The 20,077-nt window shown below is 46.3% G+C and overlaps 5 protein-coding genes across 5 annotated transcripts; 3 read left to right on the plus strand and 2 right to left on the minus strand.

The window, feature by feature from the left end:
* Positions 1-451: 451 nt before the first annotated feature.
* On the minus strand, positions 452-2,894 carry GGS23DRAFT_587690 (methionine aminopeptidase). Its single transcript, XM_051517498.1, has 5 exons — positions 2,254-2,894; positions 2,127-2,175; positions 1,762-2,075; positions 1,157-1,703; positions 452-1,082 (listed from the first exon to the last, which is right to left on the minus strand). Exons 1-5 carry the CDS (start codon positions 2,392-2,394, stop codon positions 967-969), a joined length of 1,167 nt encoding a protein of 388 aa, XP_051367648.1. The 5' UTR covers positions 2,395-2,894; the 3' UTR covers positions 452-966.
* GGS23DRAFT_587695 (FAD/NAD(P)-binding domain-containing protein) lies at positions 2,890-5,410 on the plus strand. The gene is made up of 4 exons (XM_051517499.1): positions 2,890-3,344; positions 3,464-3,678; positions 3,735-4,142; positions 4,219-5,410. The coding sequence occupies exons 1-4, from the start codon at positions 3,236-3,238 to the stop codon at positions 4,978-4,980; spliced, it is 1,494 nt and encodes a 497-aa protein (XP_051367649.1). The 5' UTR covers positions 2,890-3,235; the 3' UTR covers positions 4,981-5,410.
* Positions 5,411-5,833: 423 nt separating this feature from the next.
* GGS23DRAFT_587698 (uncharacterized protein) lies at positions 5,834-7,582 on the minus strand. Its single transcript, XM_051517500.1, has 3 exons — positions 7,560-7,582; positions 7,310-7,398; positions 5,834-7,161 (listed from the first exon to the last, which is right to left on the minus strand). The coding sequence occupies exons 2-3, from the start codon at positions 7,342-7,344 to the stop codon at positions 6,063-6,065; spliced, it is 1,134 nt and encodes a 377-aa protein (XP_051367650.1). The 5' UTR covers positions 7,345-7,398; positions 7,560-7,582; the 3' UTR covers positions 5,834-6,062.
* On the plus strand, positions 7,170-7,963 carry GGS23DRAFT_345400 (uncharacterized protein). The gene has a single exon (XM_051513084.1). The coding sequence runs from the start codon at positions 7,374-7,376 to the stop codon at positions 7,830-7,832; it is 459 nt and encodes a 152-aa protein (XP_051367651.1). The 5' UTR covers positions 7,170-7,373; the 3' UTR covers positions 7,833-7,963.
* Positions 7,964-9,977: 2,014 nt separating this feature from the next.
* Positions 9,978-11,289, plus strand: GGS23DRAFT_607821 (RTA1-domain-containing protein; the record flags this gene model as incomplete). Its single annotated transcript, XM_051520111.1, has 6 exons — positions 9,978-10,018; positions 10,298-10,458; positions 10,511-10,556; positions 10,590-10,717; positions 10,853-10,927; positions 11,093-11,289. 6 exons carry the CDS (start codon positions 9,978-9,980, stop codon positions 11,287-11,289), a joined length of 648 nt encoding a protein of 215 aa, XP_051367652.1.
* Positions 11,290-20,077: the final 8,788 nt, after the last annotated feature.

The raw sequence follows: 20,077 nt of genomic DNA on the forward strand, positions 1-20,077 counted from the left end.
CCTTGTTGGTTCCACGAGGGCTTCTTCTTCTTGCCCTTTTCCTTGCCTTGTCTTGTGATCTCGTGGCCATCCTCGTGGCCATCCTCGCGATCTAATCGTTTAGCTTGTCGATAACCTCTCTCTGCCGTCAATCGTGGTTATACGGTCACCCCCAGGCCGCTCGTCTATCGGAGCTTTCGTTACCTAATTACCTCCGTAGCGCAGGTGGTCAGATAACAGTAAAATAGCGTAGTAATAAGCTTACGAAACGTATGAGGTGCTACCATATGGCCATCTAAGGAAAGGGTGAACAGTTAATTGAATTGCAGTTATCTACGTGGCCTTTTAGAGCCGTTTTACGTGCCTTTTATATCCCGATTAGCCCTCGCTAGGGCAGGGCTCACCCTGTGGCTGCACGTGACCGATTACGTGCTTGCGCGCCCACAGAAGGTGTAAAAACTGAACCTAAAAGGGCTTAAATACAGCGTTTTACGAACAGTTAGCTGTTGTGTGTTTTTCTTCAATTCCACCAATCACAGGCCTCCATTCTGGATGCCTGAGGATCCACATAAGGGCCGGTGATTGGCCCGGACTGCAAATCCGGGGTTATTCGATAATCGGAACGCTGGAGTGAGGTGCCAAGTGGACGGACTAGGGAGAGAGAGCTCTAACATCTCCCCAGTTGCTGTACCTCGCCGCCGATCGTTCGGAATAGTGGTCATGCTACGCAGCTACAATCATCGCTATCACGCCCCGCCCAATCACTACTAGTTCTGGCGGCTCGCCACCTCGCGCATGCGGTCTTGTCTATATTATATGCAGACGCCTTCTGCACGAACCTGTGTCACCTCCTACACGTTGAGACCGTAGACTCGTGAGAATCCTATATCGTTCCTGTCACCGTTTGCCCCTTCGGCTATGCGCCGAACACCCGGGTGCGAGGGATGTAGCACATGGCGCCGCTGTCTGATCCAGCTACCCCCACTATCAACTGCTACTCGAGCTGTTTTCCACCGTAGGCATCGGGATAGCTCCCCCGGGCGAGCTCTCGGTCCGCGCGGTGAGCACCTCCACCCCAGTCTCCGTTACGAGGAAGGTATGCTCTGTATGGGGAGTTAGCCGGCGTAAGTAATATGACCCCGAGCGAGTCGGGACGCCGGCCGCGGGTTCTACTCACCGAACTGCGCAGTCAACTTGCCATCGATCGTGGTGCTGGTCCAGTTGTCGGGCCAGGTGATGTCTCGGTACTTGCCCAGCGCAATCATCGGCTCAATAGTAAAGGTCATGCCGGGCTTGCACTCTCCCACAGCCTTATTCCTCCCGTAGTGGGGGATGCTAGGCGGGCAGTGGAACAAACTGTTAACGCCATGGCCACAGTACGTTCTTATCACGCTGCAATTCCGCGACTTGGCGTGCTTCTCAATGATATTTCCGAACTCTCGTATCAACGTGCCTGGCTTGATAAGCTTGGCTGCCTCGTCGAGACATTCTCGCGCCGTTTCTACCACGCGAACCGCGTCGGGGTTAGCTTTCGCCTTATCGCCGACGTAGTAGGTTTCGTTCAGATCCGAATGGTAGCCCCCGTGGTAAAGCGAGACGTCTAGGTTGATGATATCGCCATCTACGAGCACTCGTTGATCGGGAATGCCGTGGCAGATCACTTCGTTGACCGAGGTGCAGAAGGACTTGGGGAAATTGTTGTAGTTCAAGGGCGACGGATATGCCTGTGGCGATTAGTTCCGACCGGCCTTTGCGCGCCGGGGCCGAGAGAAGCTGGCTTACCCCTCGTTCTATGCAAGCCTTATGGCAGACCTCGTCGAGGTAGTCCGTCGTGACGCCGGGTCTTACCTCGGCGGCGACAATATCCAGGACTTCTCGGCCCAGCACACACACCTTTCGCATGGCCTCCTGTCCCTGGGCATCGAGTATGTCGACCTTGTTCCGATTCACGAAGCGCTCGCTCTTCGGGAAACCGGTCTCGGCATAGTCGGGATGCGGTATCGACTTCGGGACGGGGCGCCTTTCGGACAGGGGGTAGACCGGCCGTAGGGTTCCGGTGTATGCGAAGGCGGGGAAAGGGTTGTAGACACCGGTCGCTGGATCAGGTTTAGAGACGACCTTGGGGGTGATGATCTTATCAAGAATACCGTTCAACGTCTTGCCTTGCGCGATCTTGTGCAGGGCCTTGTGCTCGTTCTATGGACCGCGCGGCAGAGTCAGCCTCGAGCAGCAGGGCGGGATCCAGGGCGGGATCCGAGGCGGGAGCGTACGGACCCAATTCTTCTTGAAGCAGTCCTGCGAGCAGAAGTTGCTGTCCTTGATTCCCAGCTTCAGGCAGGTGGGACATTGCAGGGCGGAGGCGTCATTCTCGCACCCGGCTCCCAGGCACTTTTTCTTAGCCGGCGGTTCGGTCATAGCGGAAGGGATGGCGGTCGAGGAAAGTCAGGAAGAAGACGAGACTGTGTGCCGACGCTACACCTATTCGGCAGAATGAGATACTGCTGAGGCAAAAGGGAGAGAAGAATGGTGATGTCGGGGTTGATGCTCTGCGACGAGGCGTGTGGATTTAGGTATTTGGTTTGTGGATTTTTCGGATCTCGTCGAGATGGGCAGAGAGTGCCGAGTACGACGTAGTATTCATTCTTCTCGTTGGTCCTGGAAAGGCGCAGACCCGCGACCAAGGGACTTCCCTCAGCGCTAATACCCCGTAAAAAAAGCCGAAACCATTCCTTCTCCTTGCCGGGCTGTTCTCGCCCCGCTTTGCGCAACGCCGGGTTTAATCGTTATCAGATTCCTCTCAGCGGGCCTGGCAGCGGAATATCCTCTTAAGAAGGCATTTTGCTCGTCCTATGAGTATTTTGGTTGAGCAAATTCATATAAGCGTATCGGGTGCTTACATGTAGGTACAAAGTAGGTACCTACCTGATGTGCCTACAGGTACCCACCGAATGCAGACCTGCATCTGTGGCGTATTCTCCAACTTCGGTTTAGTTCATATAACCCTTAACAGGCCATCCTTTCGCCATCTTCGATAGTGATATTTCATTAGCAGAAGCGGACCAGATTGGGGTCTGCCGCTTAGTTTCGGGCTTACCAGGCATTCGGTATGATAATCTGACCATCTCGACTTTGTCATCCACCGAAAAGCGGCGCTCCGACGGACGGATATCTGGGTCGGCTGCGAGGGAGATGGAAGCAAAGTCATCCAAAGACCAAGAGCGGTATCAGCTTCTCCCCAGCGTCGGATGAATCAGCCATGGCGAATCAGAGGTATGTGGTAGTCGGCGCCGGTCCCGTAGGGTCTCTGGCTGCGCTCTATGCGGCCAAGAGGGGCCACGATGTCGAGATCTACGAGCTTCGAAGTGGTAAGTGGACTCCGGTTTGCGAGGCGGCTTTTCTCGTTTCGGCGCAACCGCCATCCCCCCGGGCGACGACGAAGCCGCATACCTCTGGCCTTCGACCCAGGCTAATGATGGCAGGGCAGATCTTCGAGATCCCTCAACGACGCCGCTGAACTTCACCAAGTCTATCAACCTCGCCCTGTCCGAGAGGGGCATCAATGCTATGCGGCATGCGGACCAAGGACTCCTCGACCGCGTCTTGGCCGCGACCATCCCCATGCGAGGCAGGATGATCCACGGCAGGCGCCCGTCAGGCGAGCTGTATGAGGAGCCTCAGGATTACGATATTCACGGAAGGGTAATGGAACTTGCCCAGAAGCACAAAGCTTGTGTCGTATTGACTTGCTAGAGTAGACGATTTTCGCCGCTGACAGGGCCGACCTCAACAAGCAGCTGCTGGACACTCTCGAGGCGATGCCGAACGTCAAGTTCTTCTTCAACCACAAGCTCACCGGGGCCGACTTCAAGCAGCGCCGAGCCTGGTTCGAGGTCCAACACCCAGACTCTTCTGACCCGACAGAGGAGGTCGAAGCCACATTCGATTTCATGATAGGCGCCGACGGGGCTCATTCCGCCGTACGATACCACCTCATGAAGTACACGAGGATGAACTATCAGCAAGAGTACATCGACACGCTGTGGTGCGAATTTCAGATCGAGCCACATGATGGGAGCGACCAGAAATCCAAGTTCCGAATATCTCCCAACCACCTTCATATTTGGCCGGGCAAGCAGTTTATGTTCATCGCCATCCCCAGTCAGGCATGCAAACCCCCTTCCTCCCCCTTCTACCCCCTTATCCGAAGCCCTCTATGGCAATACCGCTGACCGGCACAAGGACGGCTCTTTCACCTGCACCCTGTTTCTGCCGGGCGCCGAGGTCTCGAGGTTGGAGGCAGACTCATCCAAGGTGCCGGCGTTTTTCGACCAGCATTTCCCCGGCGTGACATCGCTCATCGAGCCAGACGAGCTCGTCTCTTCGTTCGAGTCGAATCCGCACCTGCCCCTGATTAGCATCAAGTGCCAGCCGTACCACTTCTCGCACTCTGCCGTCATCGTGGGGGACGCAGCACACGCGATGGTCCCTTTCTACGGGCAGGGCATGAACGCCGGGTTCGAGGACGTGCGCATACTCTTCTCGATCCTGGACAAGCACGCGGCCGGCGAGAGCAACCGGCCGGACGGCGCCGAGCACTCGGCGGACGTGGCCTTCCGGCGGAGCTCCGCGCTCGCCGAGTACTCGGCGCTCCGCACCGTCGACGCCCACGCCATCAACGACCTCGCGCTGCAGAACTACGTCGAGATGCGCGCCTCCGTCCTGAGCCCGGCGTACCGCCTGCGCAAGTTCCTCGAGGAGTTCCTCTCCGTCCACGTGCCGCGCCTCGGCTGGCAGACCAAGTACTCGCGCGTGAGCTTCGGCAACGAGCGGTATTCTGAAGTCGTCGCCAAGAGCGACCACCAGGGAAGAGTCCTGGTTCGCGGCTTCGTCGCGGCGCTGTGCGGCCCCGTGCTCGCGGGCGTTCTGGGCCTGTACTGGACCCGACGCCGGGCTTGGGGCGGCATACCTCTCTTCAACGCCGTTCGGAAACTAGCGAAGTGAGCCCACGCGGCGTTGGTAAGAGGGAAGATAGGCAGAGCGGCCGTGAATTAGGCTCTGGAACTGGGCTTTGATGTGCTTGGGAGCAGATAACCATAGTTGGTGGCTCATGCCATCCGCAGTGCTGCTTCTGGTCCACTGCTATGCGTGCTCTCCCATTTCCTCGTAAGGCGGGGGGACGGCATACGTTCGTTCGGCCGGCGTCACGACTCCTAGGGGTAAATGGAACACGGGAACTGGAAAACAGGGGCGGGTAAGGAACTTTGGGAGGTGCAGAACTGGGCGTAATCCTCCGCCTGTCGTCGGGAGTGCATATGTGTACCTACTCGTTTCACAGCATGATGTAAGAATGGCGGGTGATACCCTGCTCCTATTCGTTGCAAGTGAGAAACGAGGCTCCGGTAGCCTCTATGAACCGCGCAAATAGTGATGACCGGGGACTAGACTCGGCAGAGCAACCCGTTGTACTTGTCCATCCGGCCTGGCCCTCTCAGAGGCTGCGTATTCAGCCAAGGAGGGAGTCAGACAAAGCGGTACTACCTAAGTTTCCAAGAAACGCGGGTCTATGGTCCTGGCTACAATCTATACCTGTTCGCCAGCCGGCTTTAGATACCTATGCTGGGAAAGCAAGTCGTTTTGATTCGGGGTGAACCAGGTCTAGGCTAACTCGGCTAGAGCAATCGGATGTGACGGGGGGGTCTTAGACACAGCGGAACGTACGTGGCAGCTCGCTCAACTGAAAGAGAGGCCAAACAGGAGGGCCTCAGTTTGATCTTGTGCTTGTGCTGGTACGCCACCCCAGGCAGAGAGAGAGACCATGGAGACGGAGAACTCTCGCATTAGGGGCGAGTGAGTCGCAGAGGGTAACATCTAGGTAACATGACTATGCAGGATCTACAAGTGCTCAGGTTACAGCTGCCGAAAGTGAAGACGGAAGTAGGCATTAAATACTGAGTATTACCATTGAGCCCAACACTAAGATATCCCGATCGCCTTGCTCTATCCCATATCCCGAGCCAGAAATGCCGTGACACAATTTAACCAGAGTACTCCCATGCTCTACGTAGTAGTTATCTATCTCGGCCTCACAGACGCCCGCGAATCTTTATCTCTAACGACCGCAAGGCCATGTACGCTAGGAACGCGACGACGACGGCGAACTCGAAGCCGAGGTCGCCCGTCTTCTCGGCGATCGGGCCCGTGTACCAGTCGGCCGCCATCGAGGGTATGATGAAGGCCCAGGCGATGAGGACGGACGCGAGCGCGCTCAGGCCGGTCGGCAGCGCGCGGCCGTCGTCCCAGATGCGCGGGTCAAAGCTCGCCGGGTCGCCGCCCCGGAACCAGAGGAACTCGACGAGGAAGCAGGTGACCGACGCGCCAGCGTAGTAGCCGATGATACTGAGGAAGGCGGTCACGGACCGCACGAAGGACTGCGACGCCGGGATCGCGACTGCGATGATTGCCGCCGTCGCCACGACTGAGAGCACGATGCGTGGCACACGTCGTAGTGCTGGCGCCACCGCCGTCAGGTTGAACGAGATCGTGTACACGTCGCGGCCGCATGTCGCAAGCACTGAGATACCGAGCACTACGAGCACGAACCGGCCGAAGTCGCCGAGCCGCGTGATCAGGATATGCCCAATGACGGCGCCGACGCCACCAGCCCGGTACGCGGCAGCCCAAGTGGGGATGGCAAACACCGCGCCGCCGATGGCGGCGCCGAGCACCATAAGCAGGGAGAAGGGCAATGCGATACCGAGGAGACAATAGACGGCGAGACGGAGGCGCGGGGCCGTCGGCGGCATGTAGCAAGCGTAGTCGCCAGCGACGTTACCCCAGGTGACCATGTTGCCGGCGGCGAAGGCGACCATGCCTAGGTAGTCCTGTGCGTGGCGGATGCGCGCGGGGGCCTGCTGAGCGAGCTGTGGGCTCGCACACACGACGAGCACGATGATGGCGGCGAGCGTGGGGATCCACGCCCAGCGCGTGAACAGGTGCATCACGCGGTAACCCATGAAGCCGATGGCGAGCGACAACACCATGATGATGGCGATGGCGCCCTCGACCGGTAGCGTTCCTGGGCGCACGGCCGCAAGACACTGCGCTCCGTTGATGCTGCCTGTGACACCGAAGCCACCGACGGTGAGGGTTACGACGACGGAGGTCAGGATGTTGCAGTATTTCCTAAAATTCAAACGAGGGAACGGGAAGGCCGCCACCCCTCCGGCGTCAGTTGTGTGGTTCGTCCTTCTCCTCTACGCAAAACTAAGGGGCCGATGGGTTCCCGCAATTGGAGAAAGGAAAGGGGGAGGAGTTAGGTTGGGTGGCTTACCCGAAGCAGTACCGCGACTGGATCATCTGCCGCATACCTGTTCGAGGCGCGATGGTGATGATATATGCAGCGGGGACTCCGAATAGGAACTGGAGGAAAACGATCATCAGCGCCGCGTCGCGTAGCGACATTCCGAAGCCGAGGGTCGTCGCGGAGCCGATACCGATCCTGTAGTGAGGTGCCCTCAGCTTTGCGTCCCTTTCTGTGCTCCTCCATTTCCATTGTTCTCTACGACACTGAGCACACTTACGGCAGTAGGCTCGTCATCGACGTGGCGAAGACGGTAAAGACGTTGACGTATCGCGTATCAGTCCGCTTCTCGACCGGTACCGGCTCGGCGCCGCGCATCTCGACTCCGTGGTCAGATAGCTTCGTCCAGAAGGATGACTTCGGTTCTCTGAATTGGTCCTCAATATCGCCGGCTTCACTCGTTTCTACCAACGAGGTGGATCCTTTGGACAGTCCTATCTCGACATCTCGGGCACCCGGTGTCTGGGTTGATTCCCCCTTCTCGACCGCATAATCCGCCATGGTCGTAGTTTGCCGAACCAGCGAAGAAAGACTGGCAGCGCTGGACCACCAATCTCGACGGTATGCACTAACAAGATGCCCGGCGCGCTCTCTATACCTAACGCTTCGAGAACGAGAGGAAATCCCCAAGAGGATATCCACCGGCTTCCATGGTAGGGTCAAGCTTATTTAGTTCCCGCAGCTTCGGTGGGCATCCCGCTTCGGTCGCAGAACGGTAACCTATTCCGCGAAATAGTGTGGTCACGGTAGCATTGGATGAAGCTGAACTCGCGCCCTTGTCGGCGTCTTACTGCTCGTGATAGGCCTTACGCAGCCTTACCCTTGCAAGCCCCACCTGGGAACACACTGTTGGAGCGAAGTTCTGTCACATATAAGTGCAAGCAACAGTTGTTCCTGTACGCAATTACCTTTTAGTACACCGATCTATGTGATAACTTTTCGCTGGGTCCTCCGGCAGGCATCTTTGTCTTGGGCGAGGCCTTATCTGTGCTCTGGCCCCGGCCTAGGGTGCTGGCATCCGAGCTTACGCGCGGTGTGAGTAGTTACAGAGTGTCGGATTGGATGATCGGGGTATGGATTCCACGCCCTCCAGATTGTCTTATGACAGTCCCGATGGAGCCACCACGGCGTTGTCGGGTTCTGGGTTCTTCCGCTTCTCAGGTAGAAGAAGAACCACTGGCGACGTAGGTAGGTCTCGAAAACACAGATGACGCTCGTCTTCCTCGGGACCCGGCAGATAGGCGATCGTCCTCGACGTGGAGGTAAGAGCTAAGAGGAAACCGGTTGACTCGCGAGAGGCCGAATGGGGGGAATTGATGCGAAGACGCGGTGGACTTTTCGTAACTAGGTACAGGATGGCGAGGGCCTGAAGGTGGCGGCTGAAATCTCGTCCTCAGGCAACGTGGGCTTGGGATGCGTGTTGCGGTCGGACCTCCATCATCGAGAGCCCTTGGCACAGACGGGTAATATGTGATAGGAAGACGCAGATGCAGTGATTATCCAGCTGTTTGTGTCTACTGTAAGGGAAAGGAAGATGTTTTTTCTGAAGTGCAGCTGGCCTAGTAAGGGCGGTTAAGTTTCCTGGTCTGCTGGGAACGCGCCCTTACGTAATATCCACCAGGTGCTCTGCTCTGAAGTACCTTGTAGGTAGGTAACATGTACAGCGTTACCTACGTAACAATGCCGCTTCATTTCGTCTACGTATAGTAGGCACCTCACCTCACGCACACCTAACATACTACACACCTAACCTAGGTATCGGTATCGCATAGGCGTATTGTATACCTACGTATAGAGTCTCCCCAGGCAGGTATCCAGGCGTCTAAATACAGCCCTTGGGCTCTGGCGGCGCAACCCATGCTTCCATATATTATACCTACCTACCCCCTATCGATGAGGATAGCTATTGTACCTACAGGCTGACCGGTAGTTGACGGCGATGGGAAACCAAACTTATCAGGATGAATGTTCAAGCCGATATTCTTGAAACCTCAACCTCTCCCGTCTTGCTCCCAAACCCCCACCCGCTTCTCCGACAACGAATCCCATTCCTTTTAGCTAATATCGCGCTGTCTACCTACCCCTTAAGGCTCGTCGAGATGGTTGGGGCCGTCCCTGCGCCACGGGGTCAGCTCCCACAATCACAAGAGGCAACATCAACATACTCACGAGGCGTTCACCGAGCGAGTCATTGAGGAGTACACTCCATATGTGCTGCCCCTCTTCGAGAAGCACAGCGTCATTAGGCGCTCGCTCGCTCGCGCTTCCCCCTGGACAACACCCAGCACTGCTGGGCTCGATATCTAGGCAATCTAAGTGTGTTACCATCTCGGCTCGCTTCTTAGCCCAGATTTCATCCTATTTCAACGTTTGGCGATGAATGACACGTCTGGGCCAGCAGCAGCATACCTACCACTGTGCGGAACGGCATCGACGTTGTGTTGAACCGGACGAGACTCGAAGAGAAATATTTCCAAAGGCGGGCATATAAGTCGACTAGCCGGGGCCGAGAAGGGGTGGGGATTAGGATCCTCACGCTCACCCCGTCATTCCGTGTCTGGGCTGGGCTGACGCCACTGTCTCCATGTCTATAGGCTTCCTCATTCAGCCTCGTGGATAATTCAAGCTCCTTGTGGTGATGTTGAGTGGTCGTGTCGCCAACTCGACGGTCTTGCTCGTGTAAGATGTCTCCAGCCTCCAATCCCCCTCCGGCACAGCGAGTCACTGGGGCTTAATCGAGCACAGCTCAGAAGCACAAGATTTGGATTAGGTATTTATTGGCTCTCTGTTTCTATAAGCTATGTTGAGCCGCCCTTCTCTTCGGTGTGGTTGTCCGATGGGTTCCCCCACGTCTCTCCCCTCGTGTGTCATCGGTGCTTATGGACTTCGGAAACCTACTACTATAGGCGATCTTCACCGTCTCTCGGAACCCTTGAGCGATCTTTATAACTGTTAGAGAAGCCAGATCCCTGGCTTTGATTTCGCATACGGATACCGGCCCAGTCTTGCTTTCGACATCGTCTTTCGTGTACTTTTCGGCATTGCCTTCTTCGGGCACGCCTTCCAGGCAGTCCGCATGAGAAGATGGTCGTCGGTTCTGCTCTCCCTCTGCGCCTTGAGTACGATTCCCACCAAAGGCAGTTTATGAGACAGGTTAACATTCGTTCGTAGTCGAACTCGTAGGATGGGCCGGTCGTACGTGGTCAGCCGAATGTCCGTACAACTAGAATGCTTTCCTGATACAAATCAGCACCCTCACAATCAGTCCTGTCTTCTTTATGGCTGTATTATACGTTATTCTGGGTAGCTTTATTATTATCTTAGGTCGGAAATATAGCCTGATTTTGGCCGAATTATACATAAATGTCTTCCTGTTATGTGACGTGATCTTGCTGGTGGTCTAGGTGAGTATTATCGAAAATCTTTCCTCTCCTCTTCTTTTATTGCTACTGACTAGATGAGCCCCTGTATCTTACTCTGATGCTGATCGACATTATATTTCGCTAAACTGAGCTATTGGCGGTGCGATGGCTTCCACAACCGCTAGCGGTCACGAGTCGCCTCAGACGGGGACCAATATCATGATTAGTGGCATTGACTTCCAGCTTGGGGCCATGACTCTCTTTGCCTTATTTGCGCTACACTTCTAACGAGGACAACGAAGCTGGGCATGGCGAGGGAGTATAACAAAATCGTTGCTGCCCTGCCCTGTTCATCTCGCCGCTATTTAATATGCACGCAGTCTATTCCGAGTAACCGAACTGGCTCAAGGGCGGACCGGATACTTGATTTTGCACGAGTGGTATCTCGTCAGCTTAGACGGAGCCCCCGTGGCCGTGGCAGTGAGCGTATTCTTGCCATTTGGCCTAGCTCGGACTTTTCCCAAGTCCACTCGTGTTATCGAAACAGTGTCTGGGGATCTCAGTGATACCAGCACTAATGTAGTGTAATTGGATATGTGTATAGATCGCCGGCTACACTACGGCTATTGGCTTTTCCGGTCATGTAAATCTAGAGCTATTAATATATAGAAATTCGGCGTTAGGGATAAGGTTCGGTGTAAACAACAGATACCCGGCTACGTTTCTCGGATGACTGCCTAAACATGTTTCGTAGAGATAGATGTAGCTATAGTGTAGGTAGTAGCCTAGACATTCATATGTTTCAGCAGGTACGTATATTTATATTACGTAGCTAGCGAGAGCTAAGCTAGGGTTAATAGATTATTCGTAAAGGAAGTAATAAAATAAGGGTAAGAAGGTATATATTAACTAACTAGAAAAGAAGGAAAATTATTAGAGAATATAGAGCGATCTATAGGTATATATAGTAGTACTTAGTTAGCTTAGGTAAGCTAAGTAATTCCTACTAAGGGTATATACCTACGTAATATATCCCTTAGTTAAGCTTACGATAGTAAGGTTAACTATAATCCTTTACTTACGATAATAACCTAAGGGGTTATTCCTTAGTTTCGTTATGCCTCGTTAAGGTTAATCGATTACTAGGTACCTTATCTCGCGCTCCCTTATATCCCCTTATCCGTATATACTCCGGTTTATTACTAATAGTATTTTCTCCTAAGTTATATACTCTTCGTATCCCTTACTTAATACTCTATAGTTTATTATAAATGAAAATAATTACTCGTATAATTATTCGTATAATTACTTACTTTCGATTAAGCGGTAGTTAATTATATAAATAATATAATAATAATAATAATAATAACTTTAATATTAATATTAAGATTTAATCTCTTTTATTATTATCGCGCGCGCTTACGCGCGTTATCCATATTAACCGATTCTATCGTTTCTCCTACGAAAGCGGTTAAGTATAAATATATTTAGGATTTTTCGCTCTCGAATTAAACGTACCTCTCTTTTTTCCTTTTTTCCCTAGGTTATTTATTATAAGTATATATCCTTAATTATAATTAAGTAATTTTATTAATTACGCGATCGTAAGTTAATATAACTAATAAAGCTTCGTTAATTTATTATCGTAAGGTAAGTCCGCTTCCTTTATAATTTACGTAAAACGTAACTCGCGTATTATACGAATCGTAATATACTTTTATTAAGCGACCGTAAGATAATAGCTTAGCTTATTACGGTAAAGGTTATTATTTACGATTAATATATTACTTTTAATATTAAAATATCCTAGGATAATAAAGCGACCGTTAGTTATTTTATATTAATAAATAAAAGGTTATTTAAAATAATCCGTTTATTACTTACTCGCTATCTATCGGTAGTAATATAATACCGTAATTAACGATCTCTTAATATATCCGATACTTAAAAGCTTCGTAAGATAATATTAACGCTCTAAGGTACCGTAGCTTCGCTAAAGTAAAGGATATTCGGCCTTTTTGCCGCGAGCTCTTAACCTACCTCTTATATTCGTACGGGAGGTAGCGTTAAAGCTTCGGCCGATAGCCTTACTCGCCGCGGAAGGATATCCTTTATTCCTAGGTCCGGGGCCTTAGTTATCGCTTAGCCCCTTAAGGACTTTTTTATCGACGAAAGCGACGTCGATATAATCGTACTTAGCGCCTTAATATAACGTACCTAAGCCTTAGTTACTCGCGCTTCTTAAGGTACCGTATCCTAAGCTATTAAGGTCTCTACCGACGAATCCTTTAAAAAGAAGTCCTCCGAGAAAGACTTCCCTTCCTTATACGAAGAAGTAATCGAAAAAAGCGACCGCCCGGTTATATTAATTATTCGTAAGGTTCTTTCGCGTAAAACCTAAGCCTAAATTCGCGTATATTAAGTTACGTTCTTTAATAATATCGCCGTTACTTACGTAACTTAAGCGGCCGTTATTATTATTACTCCGACTTATAATAATATCGTAAAACGAAAACGAAAATAAGAACGAAGCCGTAGCGTTTCCTCGGTTTCCGGAACTATTACCGCTTCCGTTACTTCCTTTAACCCGGCCGTTCCGGCGGTCCCGTTTAATACCCCCGTCGTACCGGCCGCTTTAGCTTTTATTACCGTTACCCTAGGAATTACTTCGGCTATCCGTAATCGAAAGTACGGAACTCGTCGTATAATCCCTTACTTAAGTTACGTACGTAATACGGCTTAAAATAAATCTATTAAAAAGTACTTCGATTCTTTCTAAAGTACCGATCGTTATTACCGCTACTTATCCGGTTACGCCTACGTATTTTTATAGGTTTTCTTACCTCCGCGCGTCGAGGTCTAAAACTAATATTACATAAGGCCGACGCTTTAATCCTACCGGCTACTTACTTTATCGTCGCTTATATCGAATTCTCGGTTAATATATAAGCTTTATTTTACGTTAATTAGTACTCGCTAACGTTAATTATAAGCCTTTAAACTTATTACGATAATAAAGAAGCTCCTTACGCTTTATTAAAACGAAAAGTAAATACCCGTAATACCCGAAACCGTAAAATTACGACAAAGCGTAATTAACTCCGGTTAATTTACCTAGCTAAGCGTAAGCCCTTCCGCTACCGGCTTATCGATTATCGTAGCCGTACCCGCTCCTAGCTTTATACCTACTAATCCTTTTATTACTTTAGTTAGCGTAAGTAACGTTTCCGCCGGCCTATCGACCGTAATACCTAGCGTAACCTCGCCTATTATCGCCTTCGAATAAGAATTAAATATAGAAATAAAAGACGTTAAAGGAAGGAAAGAAGGAAATAAAACTTCTAAGGACGAAGAATAATCTTCTAAGGAAGTAATATTTAAAATCGCTCGCGCTTACGCGCCTATTTCTTTCGAGTAATACCTATACGAAATACTATACCGATAAACCGACCGCTTATACGAAGAAATTATCGAATATTAAAATAAACCCGTTAATATTCGTATCTTTTATTAGTTTAACCCCGCTTATTATTTCCGTAATTAAGTTCTTTATTTTAAAATAATCTTCCTATATTAGGATCTAGGAGTAATACGAGTTCGGTATTTAGCGGTAAGGAAAGCTATTTTTATATAACGGTAATACTTTATACTTATATATTAATTAATTAAGAAAAGAATTTACGTACCGTTAATACTTACGGCGATTCTTTAAGTATTATCGTAATTACTTTTCCGCGAGTATCCTATAAGTTAAGTAATACTTTAAAGTACTCGAACGATTAACGTAATAGGACTTTCGTAAGTCCGTTTATTAGTATTTAATTAATAAGAAGGTAAATTATTTCGAAGGTACCTTTTTAGTACTCCTAACGTAGCTATATATTCTATATATCTATATAACGTAGCTTAGTATTAATCCTTTCTTTTTCCCTTATTACTAGTCTTATCGTTTATTAATTATCGCTATATATCCTCTAAGGTTCTCCTAGCTTTAAGGTAATATCCCTAAAGAAACGTTTAAGAGCTATCGTTTCCTTAGCTATATACTTTAGTACGAATAATTTAGCTTTAATCGTCGATATCGATACTATATCCTAGCGAGCGGCTCTCTATATAATCGGACCTCTAAATAAGGATATTACGTATCCTTAAAACGACTTTCTTAACTTAGAATCGTTTATAAACGAAGCGTTACTATTAATTAAAAGTACTTAAGCGCTATTATTCTTATCCTTATACCTTATGCTAAGAAAGCGAGTAATATATAGGTATTTAATCGTTTAATTAACCGCTTTAAAGTACTAAGGTCCTAGATTAATTAAGAAATAGAATAATTAAAACGCTACGAAAGCGACGTTTAGGCGTATTATAATTACGCTATAAAGGAATAACCTTACTTTCTTTTAATATTCCTTAACTTATTATTTCGAAGTAACGCTTATATACTTTACTAGCTCGGTAATTAATAATAATATTATCGGAAACTAACTATTATCCGCTAGTTTAAAGCGTTTAGTAATTTTTTCGATATAAGCGTCGTATATTAAGGTTATAGTTCGTACTTTACGATTACGTATTACCTTAATCCTTAAATACTACTTTACTAGTTTAAGCTCTTTCGTCTTATAGGTATCCTTTAACCCTTAAGCTACCTTTTATATTATCGCCTTTAAGCTTTTATAATTTATAACTAATATATCGTTTACGTATATTAATACGAAGACTTCTCGTCCTTTTATATAGAATAAGTACGGCTCCTTTAGAAAGCTCTGGAGTCCTAGGCGGTTAAGGGTACTTTCGATCTCCTTAAACTAAAGTAAGGATAAATCTCTAAACCCGTATACTACTTTCATAGCGAAGGCGTATTTTCCTTCTTCCTTAAACCCGTTTAATAACTTTATAAGTATAAGATCGCTTTCCGGTTTTACCGCGTTAAAGAACGCGTTTTTAATGTCATACTAATTAACTTCGAGGTCGAATTAGGTTACGATAATTATTATTATACGGAACGATTTTATTATTAACGTAACTACGTAAGTACTCTCGAGTAACTCTTTAAGTTATAAATCTCCTCGCGCTATTAAGCGCGACTTATAAGTAATAAGGAAATTATCTTCGTCGAATTTATAATCGAAGACCTATATTAATGGAATTAGCTTTATTCTTATCCGTTCGCGATTAATAATACGCTATACTCTAATACGTAAGAAGGCTTTAATCTTAAATCTAACGTTCTCTTTAAATCGCTTTCTTAATAAATACTTATCTAGGTCCTTTTATATCTTTAGCGGTTTAAGTAAATCGTCGCGATAAATTCTTATCTTATTAGGCGATACGCCTAATCGCTCGGCCTTCGTTTAATTAACGGCTATTACGAAAACTAAATATAGCGTAATATACTTATCGTAGCTCTTTACTTATTATCCTTTTAATTAATTAAGCTAAAAGGTTATTATAAAATCAAACTAGCGATATCTTAAGAGGTTATTCCTAGCCGTTAGGTTATCCGATATTACGTAAACTCTAATACTTAAGCTACCTATTACTTTATCCCTTTCCGGGCTTTCTCCTCTCTTCCTTTTATTATAACGAATAATAGGGGGATAGACCTTTTTCTTACGCTACTTACGCTAAGTAATTTACGGGAATAGGCTATATTATTCCTCTTCTTCGAAGGAAGTACGCGTTTCTTTAGTTAATTACTCTAGAGGTTATTCCCGAGTATTTATTCCGTTAACGAAGTATACTCGCCGCCCCGGACTTTCGGTACTTTTACTAGTAGCCGTACTTAACTTTAGTTATTTTATACTCCTTATCGGAATGCTCTTACTTCCCGTAGTTTCCGTAGGTACGATTAAAGTAAGTCTTAAACTCGGGAGCCCGTAGGATATATCCGTTTTTTCGTTTAATTTCTCCTAGGTTCCCGCTTCGAGTTATTTTTATATCTCTTATTCGATTAATTCGAGTAGTTTTATTACCTTTTACGGTTATTCGTCTTTAGACCTAGCCGTTTCGTATTTTAAATTATCGGAATCTATCTCTAGTTCTTCTTTTTCCAGAGGCTACCTTACCCCCGAGCTAGGACCGGTAGACTAAGTCGTATCTAGATCCTAGTTACCTAAGGTAGGCTCGCTACCCCCGAGAGAAATTAGCTCGCTACTTAGCTTTCGATTAAATAATACGAGCGAATCTTATAAATCTAATACTTCGATAATTAATTAAGTAACGTTATTACTTATACGTATCGAAAGATCTATGCGATTAATCTCTTTTCGTTCGAGTTACTAAGCTTTTAACTTATCTATCTAGCTATAAAACGTTTCTTCGTTAAAAACTATATCCTTAATTAGGATTACTCTACCTAACCTAAGAACCTAAATTCGGTATAAGTTACTAATATAATATCCTACTAAATACCCGATATAAGCTCGTAGGTTTACCTTAAACCCTCTCCTATTAAAATCTTAGGTACGTTCTCCTATTAAAGGATACGCGCGATACCCGTATATATAAATACCGTTCTAGTCCGGTCGTAAGTCGTTCGTTAGCTTCCTTATTACCTTTAGAGTATACTATCTAAAGTACTACTTAAACTAGGTATTTAAAAGCTCGTAAGGTATACGAAGATTATAAACTTAACTAGGGCTAATATTAATTAGATATACCGCGGCTTTAACGGTTTCCGGCTATAGTTTCTTTAATAACCTTACTTTAATCCTTATCTTAATCGATTTAACGATAATAATTTATTTAGCTTTCTTACCCCTACCGATTAACTCCTTAATATTAACCGGCGGGAATTCGAGATTAATGCCTTCTTCTACTACCTAGATTTTATATCTAAATATACCTTTAATACTTATTACTAAGCGTTCGTTATCGTAACGTATCTTATAAATTAAGAGTCGGAATTACTTCCGAACCTATCTTTTAAAGAATCGAAGAATTTTTATTACTAATAAGCCTTACTTACTTTCCAGGGTCTTAACCTATAACATTCCGTTAAATTTATCCCTAATTACGATAAACTACTTAAACCCGTCGTAACCTTCCGGGTAATTAAATAAATCCTAATATACCTTTTAAAAAAGACGTAGCGAGCGATATATTAATAAACGGCGCGAGATTACTCTTTTACTTATCGCTTAACTATAATACTCGTACTTAATTATAGGTATATCGTTAATCTTAACGTTCCGGGCGTTTTTAACGAAGGCTCTAAGCGCTTTAAGACTAAGATACCTTACTCGCTAGTATTAAAATACCTCGGAGTCTTTTCTCGGTTTAATAATATCTTTCGATCTTCTCTACCGAACGTTTCTCTCCAGGAAATAAAGTATTACTACGATCGACGTTACGCTACGTAGAATGCTCGATAGTATTATAGATAGTATCACGAGTAAGACTTACGAGTAAAAAGAGAATTACTTAAATTCGAAAAAGACTAAGTTAAAGCGTCGCTCTAGCTTCCTTACTATAGTACTTTTCTCGAAAGTTCTATTCCTTAAAGTATAATTTAAACCGTAAAACTAAATACCTATACTACGAAGTTTCGCCTTAAAGATAATATTAACGTAAAAATCTTTAATAAATACGACGTCCTTAAGCTTTAAATCAAAGGCAGGCTTACTAGATTAATCTAAAATATATTTCTCGATAATCCTACGACCCGTACTAGCTATAAGAAAGCTTATGATACTAACTTCGACCGTCTATCCGTCTCTAGCGGGAACGAACGACTCCTTTACTAGAAGATTACGATTATTAACTAGGTAAACTACTTCATAGTTATCGAAAACGGTACTTTCCGATAGTAGGTATCGGATTAAGTTCATAATAAAATAAATCCTAGTTTAAGTAAATAGGTATATAATACGTAAGTCGATTATTATTACGTTAATATTAATTAATTAAGTAGTAGCGTTATTTCCTCCCCCGTTCCCGGAGCGATTATTAGGTATATTATTTACGGGAACGTCCTACCCCTAGCGGTTAATTTAGTTTCGGAGCTTAGCGTACTTAAATAAGTCGTATTTAACCTTAATTTTTCGTATAATATTAACCGGGATCGGCTTTAGGTTACGTATAATTTAACTAATAACGGACTTCTATAGGATTCCATAAGAGCGAGCTACCTATAAGTATGGTTTACCTTTAGACTTATAAGGATATTCGTAACTCGTTAGTTTTCCTTAGCCGCTATTATTAACTAATTTCGCTCTTAAAGTCGGTCCTTAATAAGTTATTACGAAAATTTTATAACCTAATTTACCTTTCTATTTATTCTCGGTAGCGAAAGCGTTAAATACGATACCTAGTTACTTAAGGGTCTTTAGTTACTCGCCGAGTTTATTAGCTTTAATAAAAGCGATTAATATCCGTATAGCCTAGTCGATTACGATCTTAGCCTTAATTATTTCGAGGAAATCCTTTGCTCTTATAACGCCCTTAATCTCGTTAATATAATAAGCGCGAGCGTAAAGGAAGGCGTATTACTATATAACGTAAAACTACTCGGAATTATAAGTACTTACCTTTATTCTTTAAAGTACCTTACGATATTCTCGTCTAACGAACGTCTTAATAACGGTTTCGGTAGGAATAATTTACTTACGGAAGATCTTTACGAGGTTTTAAATAATCGGATTAAGGTCTAGGAATTATATCTTTATATTAGCTACCTTAAGAAAACCTACCGAAATAAATACGAGAATCTAGCTATAGAGAACCTTATATTACTTATTAATAGCTATAACCTAAGCCTCGATCGTTATTTACTAGGAAACGAACTTATTATACGCTACCGTTTATTACTCTCGAGTTCGTACCTTAGGCCTTAGTAATTAATCTCCTCGGTCTTCGGTTAGGATCGACGCTTATTCGTAAACGGCTTTCTTATAGTTTTCTTTAAGGAGTTCGTTCTCTTAAGTAATATACTCCTTAAAAGTACTTATTATAACTCGAGTAGCGTTAAACTTAGCTCTATTTAGATTAACGTTCTTCTAAATACCGAACTAAGTAGCTATTAAGGAGGAGCAGAGCGTACGCGATGCTAGAGACCCGGATAGGTTCACTCGAAAGTACACTCTATCGAAGACTATAGTACGTACGATAGTCCAAGATAAATGAAACTAGTGTCGCTATATTAATCGAAAGGCAAGGAATCTAATGTAGTTATCGTATCTTAGCTATGCCCCTTGGTCGTAGAGATGTAGTAGTCGCTAGCCCGAAGGTATAAGAGGTAAGGGAAGAAAAGGGGTAAAACGTAAAAGTTACTTATTCGGTTATAGCGGTACGACGAAGTAACTTAAGCGCCTATAACTAGAATAGATGTACTAATCGGAGAACGACGAATCTAATGGTAAAAACGAATCTT

The sequence above is a fragment of the Durotheca rogersii genome (genome assembly GCF_024521655.1).
Source record: "Durotheca rogersii strain YMJ 92031201 chromosome Unknown GGS23scaffold_39, whole genome shotgun sequence".
Classification (NCBI taxonomy): Eukaryota; Fungi; Ascomycota; class Sordariomycetes; order Xylariales; family Xylariaceae; genus Durotheca; species Durotheca rogersii.